The sequence below is a fragment of the Xenopus tropicalis genome, chromosome 8 (assembly GCF_000004195.4).
Source record: "Xenopus tropicalis strain Nigerian chromosome 8, UCB_Xtro_10.0, whole genome shotgun sequence".
NCBI classification, from domain to species: Eukaryota; Metazoa; Chordata; class Amphibia; order Anura; family Pipidae; genus Xenopus; species Xenopus tropicalis.
Genome location: NC_030684.2, coordinates 25,284,933 through 25,304,382, shown reverse-complemented (window position 1 = coordinate 25,304,382; position 19,450 = coordinate 25,284,933). Strand labels below are relative to the sequence as shown.

General features: G+C 44.5%; 1 protein-coding gene across 3 annotated transcripts in view; it reads left to right on the top strand.

The window, feature by feature from the left end:
* The first annotated feature begins 668 nt into the window (after nt 1-668).
* The window catches only part of fam120c (family with sequence similarity 120C), a 34,598-nt gene continuing 15,816 nt past the window's right edge, over nt 669-19,450 (top strand). For 2 of the 3 annotated variants that reach the window (XM_031890384.1, XM_031890385.1), the window contains exons 1-7: nt 669-1,726; nt 8,076-8,322; nt 14,865-14,947; nt 17,314-17,442; nt 17,599-17,701; nt 18,094-18,176; nt 18,597-18,874. In XM_031890384.1, coding sequence (XP_031746244.1) covers nt 1,181-1,726; nt 8,076-8,322; nt 14,865-14,947; nt 17,314-17,442; nt 17,599-17,701; nt 18,094-18,176; nt 18,597-18,874 — 1,469 coding nt within the window. In that variant the 5' untranslated portion in view covers nt 669-1,180. The remainder of the gene's footprint in view (nt 1,727-8,075; nt 8,323-14,864; nt 14,948-17,313; nt 17,443-17,598; nt 17,702-18,093; nt 18,177-18,596; nt 18,875-19,450) is intronic. The other variant, NM_001375263.1, reaches the window with a different exon arrangement.

The window sequence follows — 19,450 nt, the reverse complement described above, 5'->3', positions numbered from 1 at the left end:
GCGCATCTTATAGTGTATGGGGACCTTTAGAACCTTTGGGTAAGGATGTGCCTCAGGGTGGGCCTAACCAGTTCAGAATCAGACCACCTGACTTTGAGACATCAGGGAGGTGATAGTTTGGGTGGGGGCACTGTGAACTGTACACTAGGGTTAAGTGATAAAACTCCCAATTTTCTCTTTTTTATAGATTATTAATAAAAACAAAGTAATCGTGTATGACAGGCAGACATGCTGCTGGCCCTTGAGCTGTAGTGTTTTTTCAGCCTAAAGAGGGGCGATGTGGTGCCCGGCAGTGGATGCCAACTTTGAATGAATTGCCTCTTCCCCTCCATTTTGTTCAGCGGCTCCCTGACAGGACAGCCTGGGCACATTATAAAATGTCGCGGGCTGAAGGTACCTAGGGGTTTCGGCATGGAAAGCAACTTTACATCAATAAACGATTCCATGGACAAAAACTTTGCGGCTTTGCTTTGTCTTTGTTTTAGGAACTGTTCCAGGCGTTTAGAATGGCTAATGCCATGAGCGGGGGTTGCAGGGAAATGTAGTTAGATTCCATGCCTCCCGCAGCTTGTTAGCACCGGCCACAGGCGTGGGATAAAACTACAATTCCCATCATGCAGCGGCACGCATGGTGTCTTAGGTAGGACTGATACCGAACACCGTTCTTTTGCGCCGTACAGATGGGAGAGATTTAGGCTGTACTGCGGAGTACGGTCTGAAAGTCATTACGAAACACAAGGAACAACCGTCAGCAGTTCTACTGGGAGAACTGCTTTACTAAAAACTCCACATAGTTTGCGGGAGGAGTTTGCAAGCGGGGGAACCCTGGGAAATGAAGTCCAAGCGGCCCTAGGTTTTTATCCCTAATACAGCTTTAGGTACTACACGTCCCAGTGTGCGTCGCGCTTTAGTAAGTGCCTGTGAGTAGGAGGGGGAGACTGGGGCGTAGCATTGAGAGCCGCTGAAGAAGAAGGCGATTAAGATGGCGGCCTATGCCGCGCAGGGACCCTCACCCACTGGCAAACCCTTGTGAGGAAGGACCCCCCGAGTCCATAGCAGGACCTAGCCTTTCTTCCGTAAATTATCTGCATCTGCTAGGCCGGGACACTTTGAGGAGGGGTTGTCTATCGCCCTCCCCAGCTGTCTCTGTGCTTCTCTCGCCTCAGCCCCGCTCGGCACCATGGGGGTGCAAGGCTTCCAGGAGTTCCTGGAGAAGCGCTGCCCGGGGGCCGTGGTACCCGTGGACCTGTTGAAGTTGGCCCGGACCGTAGCCAGACAGCAGCACAGGGCCGGGTTATCGCCCGGGGGTTACCCACCGGCTCCTCCACCGCCTCCCCCACCTCCTCCGCAGCCCCCCTCTCCGGCTGCTCCCCCGCCCTGCCGAGTCCTAGTGGACGCTGATTCTGCCCTGCAGCGTCTCTATGGCGGCTACCAGACGGACTGGGTGTGCGGCGGCCAGTGGAACGCCATGCTGGGCTACTTGGCAGCGCTGTCTCAGGCCTGCTTGTACCAGGGTGGCTTGGAGTTAGTAGCCATGTTCAACGGCACGCTGGCCAAAGAAAGGCTACCAGAATGGGCACGCAAAGCGCAAGGAGAGAGGCAGACGGCTCAGCTTATAGTCAGCCACGTCGGGAACAAGGGCACCCCGCCCCCCCGGGCCTGGTTCCTGCCGCCCGCATGTCTGGCTCACTGCATCCGCCTGGCCATGATCCGCTTCCGTGTGAAGGTAACCAGGACTGTGCAGTGGGCCCACACCCACCCACAAAGGCCTTCATTTGCTCCTGTAGGGCCCTCCACTGCTAGCCATAGGATCGCCCACTGCTAGCCATAGGATCGCCCACTGCCTAGCCATAGGATCGCCCACTGCCTAGCCATAGGATCGCCCACTGCCTAGCCATAGGATCGCCCACTGCCTAGCCATAGGATCGCCCACTGCCTAGCCATAGGATCGCCCACTGCCTAGCCATAGGATCGCCCACTGCCTAGCCATAGGATCGCCCACCCCATTAGCCCTCTAATATATAGGGGTGAAATCTAGGGGCCCAAGGTTAAGGAATAGGGCTGTAGGGGGATGGGTGGCTGAATCCCTATATCTTCCTCCTGTTAGGAGACTAATGCTGACAATATATAACTATTAGGCAGGTCCTGGCTGTTTGGAACTTTGGCGAGTAGCACTGGAGCGAGTGGCACTGGGGCGAGTAGCACTGGGGCATCTGCAAGGAACCAGCAACTGCTGCTTTGTGTGGGTTGCCGGATTAGTTCCATAAAAACTTGGGTGCCTTTAGAGTGCACCTGCTGATAAGTTAGATCTATGCACTAAGGAAAAGGCAAGTAACCCGAGAATGCCAGAGAACCTTTTTTTTATAGCCGTGATAGGGCATAGTGGGTGCACATTTAGGGAACAGAGTCGAGGCCCTTTCAGCTTTGCTCCAACCCCCTTTTCAGGGTTGAGTTGTAGTTCTGTATAAGCTGGGTGGTTAATAAAAAGTGATTGGTTAAATGGTGGGGGCATGTTCAGCCTTGAAATGGGTAACACGTGCAACCTGTTGCCCCAGGGCTTAGCGTGGAGATTTAGGCAGTAGCCTTAACCACTGTTGGTGCTGAGAACATGGCATACAACCAGACACTGAACAAGCCATAAAGGTTTTGGCATGTAACCCCCCCTGCCCCCCAACCACCACAAAGAGTCGAAAGAGAAGCTAGCCACGTCAAGGTCTAAAGTATTTGTATTAGGGATGCACAGAATCCGGGATTCGGCCAAAATTCTGCCTTTTTTTTCAACAAGATTCGGCCAAATCCATGCTCCTGGCCAATCCGAATCCTTAAAATCACATGACTTTTTGTCATGTAAACACAGAAGTTAAAGATTTTTCCGCACACAGCAGTGTTTAACCCTTCTGTAGCCTAATTTGCAAATGCACATGCAAGAAGGATTTGGGGTTCTGCCGAATAAAAAAAAAAATGGATTTGGTGCATCCGTAATCTGTATCATCTTAATGGCTCTCATTTATGTTCTTCATTGTACAATGTTCTCCTCCTTAAAATCCAATATTCCGGTTACTGTACCTTGCTACTGGCTGCTGTAATAAAAGTTGGATGGCAGCACATTTGTGGGACATGAGCAAATAATAAAATCTAAATACATACAAGCCTTTTAAATGTGGGGTGATGAGTCCAGTGAATATACATTAGGTTTAAGATCTGCGTGCTCATAAACAACAGGGGTGTGTGTTTATATATTGAGCAGGGATCTGACCCCCCCCCCCCCCCAAACTCTTAGCAACCAATCTGTGCCCTTTGAAAGTCACTTGCCTGGAGGATCTAGTTCTTTTTTAACAAATTCCCCAATTATGGTAAAGTTCAAAAGTGGAAAAAATATATATATATATCCCCATCATTTGTTTCATAATCATTGCAGAATAAGCAGGCCAGAAGCATGCAGCTCCCCAAATCCAACACATTTAGGGTTATATAAAAAACCATGAAAGCACATTATTCCAACCCATTACAGATTTAGAGAACAATACATGTTTTTATGAACCTTTTAGTTCAGATAGAGAGAGGGGCAACCAGGATTCCAGCGTCTTGTGTGCTGCTTTGTACTCAAGGTAATCCTTCTTAAATATGCTGTTTCATTTGAGTCTTCTGATGAGTCTCTCATCAGATCACAGATAGCAGCTGTCACTTGCAACCACAAATATGGCTTCATGTGCACAATACCAAACCTCTGTATTCCCATGAACATTTTAAAAATGATGCCCACAGAGCAAGGGGTTGGTTCCTCCTGCATACAAAATATAATGTTTCACAGTTTGTTGTGTTGGCATAGTGACTTCTGTGCACACAGAGGCAAGGCACATTCTGACTTAAAATGGTCATAATTTTGCTTTTTAAATTTTTTTCGCTCTTCTATTTTTTGGTTGTGAGCACTCCATGCTTCTGCTAACTCTCTTCCAGTTTTATACAGGAGCAGGTGTATTTTATACGTGTGTCGGAGGGCATCCATAATTGAGAAGGATCCAGGGATTTTTGTGGATAACAAGCTGTGTAACTATAGGCAGTGTTGCTCAGTGGCTATTAAAGCAAATAAAGTGCCAATGGCCTTCCACTTGGACATCCAAGTTGCTCAGTTTAAGTTGCCCCCTACTGTACTTTGGTAGAACCAGTATTAATGATCCAACCTCATCCTTATCTGTGGGATTTTTTTCACATTTGCGAATGTCTTTATCAATTTGTACATCTTATCTCTTGATGACAGTGGGTTTAAAGCAATGTTCTCATATGATTATTTGTTTGTATTCTCATGCATAGCTATAATGCATTTTTTTGCTAAGGAGCTTGATCTCAGTCTGGCTGTCAAAGCAGTCAGTAAGCTGTAGTCAGTTGATCTAGTCACATCACATTTGAGCACCCTTTCAATACCTCACCAACTGGAGCAGAGCTATTGGTAATAAAAATATCAAGACACTTTATAGAAATACAGAGCCTTTATCAAACCCATTTGAACATTGCACATGTTAGAAGGCATGGTCAAGATGTTCTTGAGCAGAATGTCCGTTGAACATGCATTTCATGTGCAGAAATTTTTCAGAGAGAGAGCCTCAAGTGTTTGTGCTTCTGAAGGTAGCCATACATGTAGAATTAAGCTCCTGATTGGAGTCCTTTAGACTGATTCGGCAGTTAATCTGCCTGTGTATGGGGACCCCGATGGACATTATTTATCCGAAGGTTGGGCAGGATGTATGATTTTTCTGTTGGATCAGGGGCCGCATGAGCTTGTAGATTCCGTCCTCACTCTGACGACTGCTATAATCACAGTTCACTAGGGCCAAATGATCAAATTTGCCCAATATGAATCATAGCCATAAAATCTGCTTGTTTGCCCACTTGGGCTGCTGTTTCACATCTCCAGACATGGGGCCAGGGTTGGAGTTGACAGTGGAGTAGCCTAGTGTCATCATTCCCTTCTTTTGTGCCTTATTAGAATTTACGGTCCTCGCTATGGGAAGTCACACGTGGCTGTCTGTTTCATCACAGTCCAGTTAGTGTATCAGTATATTTTTGGAGTACTGGGAGGAGAAACACAGAAAAATACGCCTTGCAGATGGTACCTTGGAAATGAAGTCTCGACTCTGTCATCAACCATAGCAACTCATACTTCAGCAATGTGCTTTTACAGGCCTATAGAAAGCTGTGCAGTGGGGAAACCTTCCATCAGTATCAGTATAGCCCAAGCCTCGCCCCTCCCTTAGGGCCGTGACACACAGAATGCCATCCCACCAGTGAGAATGTAAATCGCCGGTGGGATGGCATACGCGGTAGTGCAATTTGCCGAAGTTGCCTTGAGAGGAACGTCGGCAAATCGCGGTGCTGCGTTTGCCATCCCACCCGGCAATTTACATTCTCGCCGGTGCGATGGCATTTTGGGGAGATGAGTCACCCACGACGAGGGAGATTTGTCTAGGTGCGAATGAAACCCCCCCCCCCCCGTGTCACAGCCCTTAAAATGCAATATCCAGAAAGCTCTGAATTTTGGAAAGACCTCCCATAGAGTCCCTTTTTAATTGAATCATTCTGAAAATTTACTTTTCTCTATAATAAGTGCCTTGTAATGATTTTTTAGTAGATTTACAGCATGGTCATCCAGATTACTGAAATACCTTTTATCTGAGAAAACCCCCAGGTCCCAAACATTCTGGATAACCGGTGCCATATCTGTACATGTAAAGATTCTTAGTGTTTTGTTGCCAGGTGATAGCTCAATTGGTATTTCAATGCTCAGAATTGCTGCCTTTTGCATTATAACATTTATTAGAATAATGCAATGTTACAAATAGCAAATTGCTGTCCTTTCAATTTACAGCAGTTACTGGTGCCCTTATCTGTCTGGTGATTGTGTCCGAAGTGAATAAAAATGTGATTACGTTCCCCTAACAGTGCCATGTGCTATTACCCTCATGCAAATAGCGCTAAGAAGACATTTTATAAAAATATATATCTAAATGTATTCCATCAAAGATCTCTCTCACAGATACAGCTTTATTTTCTTTACTCAAGAAGTAATTGTTGCCAAGTCCTCGGGTCATTTTCTTAGAATGAGAGTTCTTAGAATGTGTATATATATTTAATATCACATGATTTGTAGCAGTGACTACAGAGGTACTTGTATGATGTGATGTGTGTCCTATTCCTTGTCTGCTCCTGACTGCAGCTGTGGAAAATTTTAATCCTTCATTGGCCTGTGGTAGTCTTTATCAGTCTTCAGTAGATGTGAACTGGATGTGAGTGCTTTGCAAAGTTGTACTCTAGCTAGTCTGACTGGTTTCACTCCTGGGGTCTAGAGCAGCGCTGTCCAACTGGCGAGCCCCCCACCTGCCTGGCTGCTGTGACTGCTTAACTTTAAATATCAGAACTGAGATTAACTGGCCCCCTACTAGTGCTCTGCGGCCGACCTGATACCCACAGGTCAGGCTAGGTTCGGACCGACCTCAGCACGTCACTTGCGGGTCGCGGGCAGGTTTGGGTTGAGCTCTTGTGTTCACTCTCCCTGCCTACGCCCTAATACTGGCAAATGCCTCTTTTCCTGCTTCTGAATTCATAGTTGCCTGCCACAACCCTTTTGTGACATCATTGTGGGGCGGTGCTGGTCTATAAGTACAGGGGACAGTGGAACAAGCATGGTGGGAATAAACAAGTAGAGCAGCCTGATGCTGTATTGTGTAGGTCTTTAAGAAGAGGGGTTTATAAATCCTAAACATTAAAGGGCTTGGAAATTCATTGGATATGGGGCTATTTGTAGTTATAGTAGCTTCCATACCTTGAAGGTGGATCATATTAACAGGTTTTGTATTTTATTGTTATGGGGCATCCAACTGGCAGCTCCAGATGTAGCCATACAAAAGAATTATGGCCCCCAGCATGCCCAAGATCTCCATAGACCCCTTTCTATGTCATTGTTTTATAGTTTTTGAAGTCAATCTTGCTTCGGCAACTGTTTTGTTTTTTTTTCCATCATTTGGTCTGAGCTGTGGAACCCCGCCTTGGTGGTTGTCTAATGTAGAAAACGAACGTGTTCTTGTGTTAAGACTCAAAATTAAAACATTCTAGATTTTAAAGGGAAGTTTATGGATTTAAAGGATTGCCATAGTGTTTGTGTGCTAGTGGTGATGTTACCAGTTTAGATGTACAGCAGCCCTGCCCAGTAAAGGTCCATCCTTACAAAATTGGCTCCTCTAGCTCCTTCATATGTCTGTGGTGATTAGCCCATTCCTTGGTGCTAGCTAAGCATCATGTTTATCTTGCATTGGTCTGGTGGGGCTTACTGGGCATGTGCAGATCCTCTGTATGAAAGGCTCTGTCTTCAGTGGTGATTGGGTCAGAGACTGCAGTGGGATATGAAGCTTGGTGAGACAAATTTGAGGCAAGGAGATCAGAGCTTTATGTACAATAAGGTTCATACCACATGCATAATGGGAGTTAGTTGCATGGGTTATACCCGCATGGACTGCATTCTTTTTTGGTCATGTAAAGCGCCTGCTCTATTCACAGCCTTGAGGTTCCTCTTTGACCCACAATCAGACAACTAGCTTTTTTTGGACCATGGCAAATAGCTATCTGCATCCGCAAGACCAGGTATTTACTAGTAATATTCAAATAAAGGGCAGCCATGCATATTGAGAATTGGACTGGCCCTGTAGCTGATTTCAATATAATACTGGCAGACTTGTATGTAAGCTATTGGATGGCAAATTATCCGACTGAAAAGTTGATATGTGGGTGCACGAATGGGCATTTGCAGAGAGTACAGAACTTGCTGCTTTTCTAGGTAGAAGCTGGATTAGTATTTTGAATGTCAGGGAAAGAGAGAAAGAGTAAGAGAGTAATGGCGGTCAAGAAAAGACCATTTGCAAAGTTGCTTAAAAAACATGGCTCTGAAATAGTGCATTCATTTAATAGGGTATTTCACATTTTCTTACCTTGTTAATAATGTGGTTTTCTGAGGCTTTAGCCAATAGGGCTTTGTAGTCCCAAAATGTTTAATATTTTTACTGAAACACTGTCTTCCTGCCTTTTAGGTATTTCAGAGCTTAGAAGATCATCACCTGGAGGTGGTATCCTTTTTCCGTGAGAATGGCTTTCATGGGCTGATCGCTCACGACTCTGAGTATGCCCTTTGTAACATCCCATCTTACTACAGCTCCCATGCCCTCAAACTCAGTTGGAATGGGAAGAACCTGACCACCAACCAGTTCTTAATGCAGGAAGTTGCCAAGCAGCTTGGCCTCAAGATGAGCCACTTCCCGATTTTTGCAGCCCTCCTAGGTAAGTAGTGGCAATAGTGAGATGGGTGCCTGCGGCTACAGGCCAAGCTTTCAGTAGCAGTCAGTGGGGAAACTGCTCCAGCTTTTTATTTGTTTTATTCCTTCTGCCCATAGAATGTTCCATTAAAGGGATTGTTTTTTTTCTGATATAGTTTTTATTTATATTACACTGTTCACATTGCAAATTATTCTACCATTTAAAGTTGTATTTTGAACCACAAAAAGTGTTTAGTTGTAATATTGGGGTGTAGGCTGCCATCTCAGTGCATTGTCTGAGCTCTTAGAAGAAGCCAGTGCTACAGATTAGAACTGCTTTCCGATAACCTATTGTTTCTCCAGCTTAATGTAACTGGAGGAGTCCCAAGTCACAAGCATTTGAATTTTTTAACTTCTCTAGCGGCCCTTCTGTCAGTGCAGACTTAAGGGTTTTGTCTTCATCCACTTCTGGAGGCCGGACAGAAAATTGAACTTGGTTGCTCCTGGTCCCTCCCACTGTACATATACATGGACACTGGGCGATGTACAGGACAGGACACGCAGAGCTGTCCTATTGGATACATACATGGTAATATAGGCACAGGGCACACCGAGCTGCCCCATTGTTGGCCTGGCATTCATCATTCACAGGGCACACAGAGCTGCCCCATTATTGACCGGGCACACATTATTCTGCAGGGCACGCAGAGCTGGCTTACAGATGGAAACCCAGTAAGAAAGGGGCACTGTGCAAACCCGCAGACCTGGCCTTTAAAGCGGACCTGTCACCCAGGCATAAGAAACTGTATAATAAAAGCCCATTTTAAATTAAAAAGGAAACCCAAACTAATTTTTTTGTTAACACATCCAAACTCATTATAAAAGCATTTAAAAATCCCAGATGTCAGTCATATAGTGCCTGCCCCGCCTCTATGCCTTAGAGGTGGGGCCGAGAGTTACTTTCAATTTTCTGAATTGAATTTTCTCTACTTAGATGTTGCTGCTCTCCTCACATTCCCTCTCTCTCCTCACCATCTAATTTTGTAACCAGTGCATGGGCATGGGTATCAGGTCCCTCCATACTGGCACAGAAACAAGATTTTAGCAGAATGCAAAGTTTTCCTTATTAACATTGTCCACCAATGGCACCTGCCTGCTTGTTACAATTATGAATTTTAAGACCGAAGAAAATAAGATTAAAATAATTTATATAGTGTAAATGAAGTTTATTTTGCTTGACAAACACAATAGAAAACAATCTGGAATTATTTTTTTAAGGTGACAGGTCCCCTTTAAGTTAGTGAAACATGAACTGTAGCTGCTCTGCAGCAAGGGATCAACGTGCTTACACTGAACAGAGCGGTAACTGGTTCAGGAGAATTCTACTATTCGAGTATACTTACGCAGTATAAATCCAGCAAATCTCCCCTGTAATTGCAGAGCGATTGCAGCAACAAAGACTGCGCATTACCTGCTAACATATGAGTACACAGTTCGTCTGCACAAATAACACACATTAAAATGGAATGACCTGATTCACTTAAAGATTTCAGAGAGGTAGTGCAATCTGAAAAAAAACAAAAGAAACCAGAAAAATTACCTAAGTGCAAGCTATGTAAGCATTCCCTAAGGAAATCTGAGAGGAATTACTGCTGTGACTGTAAACCTACCTCACAGCCATGCCAGAGCCACCAATTATCTCTCCATAAATACCACAAACTCAGGAACCAATGTAAATACCACTACCACCAACTACTACGATTATACAGCCACCTTCAGCAGTTGCACCTGTACCTATGCCGTGGGACTCCATCCACCCAGGTGCCAACCCAGTTTGGAGAATTTTTGCAATGGATTATGAACACAGTTCAACCAAAAGCCAACTAGGGGGGACGCGACAGACCCTCTTTAACATCTTCCACCAAATCAGAAGAGGGCTTAGCTTCAGATACTGAGGTAGACGAGACCTCTAGTCACAATTCAGACTTTTTAATTCATTCTTATCCTCAATCTGAGTCAGACTCTGAGGAAGAAGGGACCGGCTTTTGCTACTCCAGAAGTATCTAAAAGATTACTGAGAGAGATGATTCAGACATTAGAAATTTAAAGATTAGACAGTGGCCGCACCAAGGCAGATAAATTATTGGGAGTGCAAAAGAAATCTATATTAGCATTTCCATTCTTCAAGAGTTATCCTGTACCCAAAGAACACCAAAAGTAGTACAAAGCTTCAAAGGTAGATTCAGCGGTTGCCTGGCTATCAAGACAAGACAGCCTTACCAGCCGAAGAGGCTGCCTTTAAGGATCCATTAGATCGCGGGATGGAATCTGTACTCGAGCGGTCTTACACTCAAGCCGCAGGAATACTCAGACCTGCGGCTGCTTCTGCAGGTTTAGCCTGCGCAGCCAATTAATGGGCACAAAAATTGGCACCACACCTACCATCATCCAGGCAACAACTACAGACAGAGGTCGAAAGGCTATCTACCACCTTGTCCTTCCTGGCAGGGGCAGCGATGGAGATCACCAAGGTAGCACGTGGTGGGCACGCTGAGCCTTGTGGTTAAGACATTGCACAGGTGATACTGCATCCAAGCTGAAACTATTATCTCTAAAGTTCATTGGAGAGTCCTTGTTTGGACCAGACTTAAAACAGATCATATCAGAGGTTACGGGAGGTAAAAGTATATTCCTACTCACCCAAGTTTGACTCCATAAACAGATACTCTGGGAGAAGAGGATGGGCCCTTTTGCTTCTTTCGTACAAATTTCAGAAACTCCCCGACTGACCAGGGTGCCAGACAAGGTAGACCTACCTGGCGGCAACAACAAGCATGTGGTAACAAGAATCCTATCATCAGCAAGCCCACTTCAACCAGACTTCAACAATATATCGGGACATGTGAGATGCATGTAACAGACACTTGGGTATTGAACATTATTTGACAAGGGTACAGGATACCCTTCTCCCCACACCTCCCAGTGGGGAGGTTTCTCCCATCATCATTTACGGCACCTCACAGAGAGCAGTTACTACAACAAGCAGTAGCCACACTACTAACAGGGGTAGTAGAAGTTCCAGACAAATACAAGGGCTTTTACTCCAACCTGTTCCTAGTACAGAAGAAAGAGGGGTACCTTCAGACTGGTCCTCAACTTAAAGCCTCTAAACCCAATGGATTCAAACCAGAAATTCAGGATGGAATCCGTCCGATCAGTGACTGCGGCCATGGAACCAGGAATTTTCATTACCTCAATAGATCTTTAGGAGGCTTATCTACATATACCCATTTGTCCAAACTCAAGAAAATTCCTCAGATTTGCCATCAAGGATTCTTACTATCAATTTACAGTGCTACCCTTTGGACTGTGTACTGTGCCACGCTTCTTCACCAAAGTTCTTACTCCTATAGTGACTTACCAAAGTTCCCTGGGGGTACATGTCATACTGTACTTGGACGACCTCCTGATCAAGGCCCCCACAGCAGCACAGACACACAGACTTGTGCCTCCGAGTACTGACACAACACGGATGGTTGTCAACCATCGCAAAAGTTCACTTACACCAAGCTAGACAATTCTGCTCCTAGGCCTTCTTTTCAATTTCAAGATGCAAAGAGTATACTTACCCCAGGACAAGGTCAGCATATTAATATCAACAACCTGATTATTCTGTACCAAGGAGAGAATCTCGGCAAAGGACTGCTTGTGCCTTTAAGGTCTCATAGTATCAACACTAGAAGCCATACCCTTTGCCAGATTTCATCTCAGACCTCTACAACTCAACTTTCTACAATACTGGAACAGGAACCATCAGGACCTGCGACAGATAATTCCCATATCACAGATGACAGTCTTCACTGGTGGATGAGGGAGTACAACCTTCAGCAGGGGAAGAGTTGTGACCACGGACGCCAGCCTATAAGGGTGGGGGAGGTGTATCAAAACATCACATTCCAGGTTCAGAAAGGAGAGCCGTCTACCCATTAATGTTAAAACTGTGGGCAATTGTATAAGCTTTGGAGAACTGGTCAACGATCCTACAAACCAAGCAGTCCCAGTACAGGCCGACAATGTGACAGCGGTCATGTATGTCAACAAAGAGGGAGGCACCCACAGCAAACTGGCCATGCAAGAGGTGACACACATACTTACCTGGGCATAAAAGACAGTTCCTAGCATCTCAGCGGTATTCATTCGGGGGTGCAGAATAACTTTAGATCAAGGGGAATGGTCGCTCAACAACGATATCTTCCTTCAACTAACTCGCAAATGGGGGACCCAGAGATAGACATGCTAGCCTTCAAACACAACCCAAACCTCCCTCTTTACTGTGCCAGAACAAGAGGCCCAGGAGCAGCATTAGTGGATGCTCTGGTCATACCATGGAACTTCAGGATGGTTTATGCCTTTCCACCTTGCCATTCTGCCCTGAATAATAAGGAAATTGAAGCAGTCCAGCACAACTACAATTCTGATAGCCCCGGACTGGCCAAATAGGTTATGGTACACGGACCTAGTAAAAGTGTCAATAGCCAGACCCTGGCGATTACCTCTCATACCCGATCTATTTATTTAGGGACCAATAGTGGTGGATTCAGCACAAGTTCTCACAGAATGCCGATGGACATTCATTACAGGCCCGCAAGCAGTCCACAATGAAGGTGTACCATAGGATTTGGAGAACATTTTTAACCTGGTGCAGGCAAAGGCACATCCGTTGGGAGAGCTCCACAGTCCCAGTGGTGGAGTTTCTTACAGAGGGGTTCCAAAAGGGACTGGTGCAGCGCACCCTAAAGAAGCAGGTTTCCACAACAGCACTAACGCATACTAAATGGGCTGACGACCCCATGGTTCAACACCTTTTGAACAGCTGTCAACATGCAAGCTCAAGTGGCTGACACTTTATTTTATCTTCTTGATTGCAATTACATCTGCAAAGTGGGTATCTGAAATAGCAGCACTTTCCTGCAGGGAACTATGGCTAATTCTCCACCAGGGCAAAGTGGTCCTTAGAACTACACCAGGTTTCCTACCAAAGGTGGTGACACAACACCACATGAACCAGGACATATTACCTTCTTTCTGGCCAAACCAGCAAATGAAAAAGAGAGACGCCTTGGATATGGTCTGCGCTATTCGCATTTATTTGAAGTGATCAGCCGACTATAGATGTTCAGACAGTCTCCTGGTTTCGTATACGATGGCTTACAAGGGTAAAGCAGTGTCCAAAAGGACTATAGCACGTTTGCTAGTTGACACCATTAATAAAGTGTATGACCGTAAAAACATTCCCAGGCCATTTAAGGTCAAGGCCCATTCTACACACAAAGCACATCATGGGCGCTATAAAACATGGCAACTGCAGAACAAATATGCCAGGCAGCCACGTTGGTCTCTCCAAATACTTTTGTTTTACAAAGTAAACGTTTTTGCATCTCAACCAGCCTCGTTTGGTCGGAAAGTTTTTTTGCAGGCTGCGGTGGCATAGTTATCTAGTACACTATGCCTGGCATACTGAATTTTTACCCACACAGCAAGAGGGACAGCTTTTGGACGTCCCCTAACATCTGCACTGACAGGAGGGCCATTAGAGAAAAGGGGATTTTGGACTACCCCCAAAAATCCTTTTCTGGTAGGCCTGAACTGTCAGTGCGGTAAGTCCCACCCAGGTTGATTTTTGTGTGGGCACCGGGACCTCGTTCTTGCTACCTCTCTGTCTTTTGTCTCTTGGCGTTCCTTCTATCTGTACTGTTTCCACTGACTAAGCTTGCCAACAGAAATGAGGAGAGAGGGTGGAGACGCTATATGTACAGTGGGAGGGACCAGGAGCCACCAAGTTCAATTCCTGGTCCTGCCTCCAGAGGGGAATGAAGACAAAACCTAACGTCTGCACTGACAGTTCAGGCACAGGCGAAAAGGATTTTTCGCTGAGTCCAAAATCCCCTTATTGAGTGATATTCTGATATTTACCACTTCTAGCAATACAGGTGTCAGGGAGCTGCTTTCTTGCTATTTTCCCATTGTTCTGCTGATTGGTTGCTGGTGGGGGGGGGAGGAAGGTCACATTGCCGTGGGCACCGGGGAAACTAAGAACATGTGTAGTCCCATGTCAAATTTTTAAATTAAATATAAAAAATTCTGTTTGCTCTACTAAAAAATGAATGGACAGAACTTATTTGGGAACAGTGATCATCTACTTACAAACGGGTACAAATAGACTTCTCTCATGTATTTTGGCTTGACTGTGTGCTCACACATTCTATCCGCTCATGAAACAAGAAGGCAACAACTGTCATATAATGTATCATTCCCAAGCTGTCTATTACATTATCCTCCATTAAGTTGCACATTCACTTCACAGCAGGAAAGTAAAACTGTTCGTGGTTAGTGCATCTGATATTATCATGGCCACGTCAGTATTGTCTTTTCCACGCTTGTGGCAGTGCAATTGTGCGAGAACAATGGCACAGCACACTTGAACCATATCTAGGTATTTCCACTGCCCTTCCCAATGCACCCAAATGCTTTCTGATTATGACTGAGAGAAGCCTGCTGTTTCCCCAGGTAATCATATCCTTCCTGATGAGGATCTTGCAGCATTTCACTGGAGCCTGCTTGGACCAGACCACCCGCTTGCATCTTTGAAGGTGATTTGGAAGTGTCTTTCGTGTTAACTCCATGTTTTTCTAAATAGTACAGGACTAGAGAGGGCAGAATCATTCCAAGAATTAACAAATGTTTGTAGTGGAAGCATTTACCTCAAACTATTTGACTTCAACCCCACTTGAAGCACAGCATTTGGTCAGCAGCATCCTCCTGAAGCTTATAACAAGGACAGATTAGGCCCGCACTGGCAATCTATGGATTTTGGCAAATGCCAGAGCAGCTGCTGAAGATCCCCATGTAGTGGGCTTTATATGGTATTAGTGCTAAGATTAACTGTCCCCTTGCATTGTTCACCCCTGTTCACCCCCATACACGTTAAGATTCTTGGGGATCTTCACCCGATATCAGGGAGCGTGTAGGCTAATTCGATCTTTTGGCCCTGGGGCCAAACGATCAAATTATATTGGCGGCAATGGGGCAGTCGGTTCGGGGACCGCATCAACAAGCCGATGCGGTCCCCGATCCGACTGAAGCTTTTAACCTGGTCGATCGATATCTAGCCAATTGCAGGCCAGATGGGCCCTCAAGTTTAACCTACACTGAACTCAGGAAATCGTAAATTGGACTCCCTGTTTATTATGTTCTTGGCTCCTGTATTTCTGATTGGATCAAGCAAGCCATTCAGTGAGCCTACCATGCCCAGGGTCGGATGCCTCCCATTGGAATTAGGGCCCACTCTACCAGGGGGATGAGCATGTCCTGGGCCTTCTGTAACCAGATATCTGTGGAGCAGCTTGGCAAGGCAGGCACATGGACTCCTTTATCAAAACACTCTGGCAGGAAGGTCCTTGAAGCCGCAGTGGCTGTTTTCATACAGGCCTAACCTTTCCCACCCTACTCTCATGGGGACAGCTTTAGTACACCCCCAAGCTGACAGTGGCGAAAAGTAGAATTTTTGTACTCTTCCTCTTCAGCCACTTGGAGCACACAGGACTTTTCCTTCCATTATCAATGCCCTCAGTATCCATCCAACATGGTTCTGGTAATTTGTGATGGTATTATATATCTGTCTGCCTGCCAGGGGGTTTAACCGGTGGAGGAAGAGCTAGTTCTAGTTTTATTGTTGTGTCCTGCCTCTTTTTGGTGTGCTACCACCATTAATGTGGGTATGGTCTTAAAAACATTTGCTTTAATACGGGTGTGGTTTAAAGTGGACATGGTTTAAAAAAGAGTGGCCTCCTGGCTAAGGCGCTATTCCAAGCCCGTAGACAAATCACCCTTAACTGGAAATCACAATCATACCCAACCTACAACTCGTGGCTGAAAGCAGTAAACGAGACATGCATGCAAGAAAGGTACTCACTATGCCAAAAAGGCAAGGTTGGTAGCTTTGTCGGTATTTGGGGGAGATGGATCGCCCACGCAAACTAGTAACTCTCGCTAATTCTATGTGCATACCAAGGGCCACCGGTACCCTCCTGGGTCCCCAGAATCATGCCCCTATGTTCACCTTAAGGGCACCCCACCTATCAGAGGGGACAGACTGACCTCTAAGATACTATGTATATATGCTGTGCATTGACTGATATGATTAGCACCCCCACATTACACCAAAAAATGTAAATAAAATGCCTGTATAATTGTACTACTGAATGATAACAATGTTATGTATGTACCAATGTTAATGCTTTGACTCAATAAAAATCTACCTGAATAAAAAAAAAAAAAAGTGGCCAAAACAGGCTTCCATTATCGGCCATCCACCACATGGGCCAGAAATATTCCAGCCCTTGGTACCACAGAAGTTAGACAGCACTGATCTAGAACATCGAATCTCCATTGATGCTAAATCTTGGCTTCAGTTTGAGCTTTATCCATTGCTTTAGACCTTTTTAAAGCAGTTTGGTAGATCTACTTTACTTGTTTTTAAAAGGCTCCTAAAGGATATACAAGGCTCTGAATGGGTAAATTCTGGTTATACAGTCCAGACAGCTGCCCGTATGATAAGTCAGCATATGGATGTAAAGAGAGCCACATTATGGTTTCATACCAGTCTCTGCTGGTAGCCAATTCAAGTCTGTATAGATGAGTACAAGTGTTGGTTTAAAAGTCAGGAACCAAGTATTGTAGAATTATAGGTAAGGGTTATTATCATTTTGATTCACCCCCAAGTCCAAGATACACTTATTATCTCCTGAGGTGTTCTCTTTGCCACCACAGAAGCAGACGTGGTACAGTTGTAGATCCCAGATAAAACTGAATTCAGCCATAGCCTGCTGCATATAAAGCATATGTATTATCCTGATGTGGCTTAACATTTTGGTGTACTTTGTTGAAGTTTCTTGTAGCAAATGCCCTGTGTTAATAAATAATGTTTAGTCAATCCCAAGTTGCCATCTTTTTCCAGGTCCGTGCTCACCAGCTTGTCCTGCCACCCTGCGACGTTGTAATTAAAGCTGTCTCTGAATATGTGGGATCTATTAAAGATGTCTCTAACTTGGATGTAGTAGGAAAGGAAATCTTCAGGCACTCGCAGGTGAGCAAAGTCATTAAGATGTGAATAGTTTGTGAATAGTGAGAATGTATGTGGGTATTGTGTATTGATTTGGAATCCATTGGTGAAGCTTAACATTAACATATAGAACTTGTGTATATCTGTTATGTTTGATCCTCCTTTCTTTTTGATCTGCAGTCCAGGACAGAAGACAAAATAGAACGCTTCAAGAAAGCTGTGGACTATTATTCTGTAGCGACGAAGCAGCGGCCGCAACCACTCAATCCATCTCCATATGTTGGTGAGTGCCCAGGGTTTGAGAGTCCCATAGGTAATGGGAAGTGAATTGTACTTGCTCTGAGCTCTTAGTGATGGATATGTATATCCGTAGATACACAAGGAATATGAGCCAAGAGCTGCTCTGTAAATCCTTATTCAAAGAGAACTATCTGATTTATGGGTTTAAATGTTTTATTAGAACCAAGATAAATCACATGCTACTGTTTCAGATGGTTGTGGTGGGAATGGAAATGTAATGACATCCCGCTTTATATATAGGGGTGAAACGTACATAAACACTTGTCTTTGCAGCATGGCATGTGCAGTTAAATGACTTTGCAGGCTCAGGCCATGTCCCTGTTATATTTATAATTTTTTTAATGCCTGTTAATATACTGACTATTGCCTCTATAGTTTCAGGTTATGGACCTAACCAATTTGGAGTACCTCCACATCCTCATAACCAAATGGGAGGCATGCCAGTTGGAAAACCAGTGGTGAGTGTCACTGGATATCAGTAGTTAGAAGGTGATGCAGGAATCAAGATAAAGTCTTGTTCTTTTAACTGATTTTCAATTCCATCCAGTTACATAGCATTATTCAACTAATCAACGCATTACAATCAAAAAGACATAGGGTAATGTTTACTAACATTGGAGATGTTTTGAGAATAGGAATGTAGGAACAAAACCAGTGGTTTTGTCACATGTCTTGAGGGAAACTATGGGCTTCCAGAGATTGGCTGATGGTTATTCACTTTGAGCTAAATTAAAGTAAAGACATTTTAATTGGTAGAGGGCAGGTTTTCTGTTTATAGTGAGGTATGAAAACATTGCCCTGTGTGGACAGCACATTTTGTATATGCTCAATGTTGCGTGAATCTACAGCAAGCCCTAATAAAATACTTCCTCCATTAGTTTGGACACCAGATGCCACCCAAGATGCAGTACCCACACCACTTTAATCCAGGCCCCAACTCAGGGTTCATGTTTCCCCCCCATCAATTTGGTGACCTGCAGCACTTTCATGATGAGACCTTGCTGAAGACGGGGCCTTTCTCTGGGTGGTCTCTGCCATACGATTCATCGTCCTCTAAGTTTCCTAATCACCTAGCTCTGAAGCCTTCTCCTTCTTCTGGTCATGAGTCGTCTCCATCCTCTTCATCAGATGAAGATCAGAACGGTGCTACGTCCAAGTAAGGCTTTTGCTCTGTCTCATTATGCTGTAGAACTGTGGGTACAATATCCGTAAACTAGAATATATTGCTAGAGTTACAAAGTTCCTATTAAAATGTTTATCTGTGTATAATTTGTTGTAAAAAAAAAAAAAAATATATATATATATATATATATATATATATATATATATATATTATTTTTTTTAAGGCCTAGTAAATGAATTGACTTGCCTATTAGCATCCTCTTTGAATCGGATACAGTTGCAAGAAATGTCAGGCTTGTGTGAAAAAAATCATTGCTGTTCTATATTAGTACCTGTAATGGCAGTATGATGATGCAGACATTTGTGCATATGAGACAATGGGACAGTCTCGTTTGGATGAATACCATTTGCAGGCTCTGCTATATAGCTGCACAGGGCATTGCTTAGCTTCAGTGATAGTCACTAATATACCACCCAATTGGTGATTTCTTTGTTCCCAGTGGTTTTTATAGAGATCAGTTTTACATGAAAACCAAAATAGAACCTGTTGCTAAATGGCATGTTCTGTGAAGTATAGGTAACTGAGCAACAGCAAAAGTTCAACCAGGCC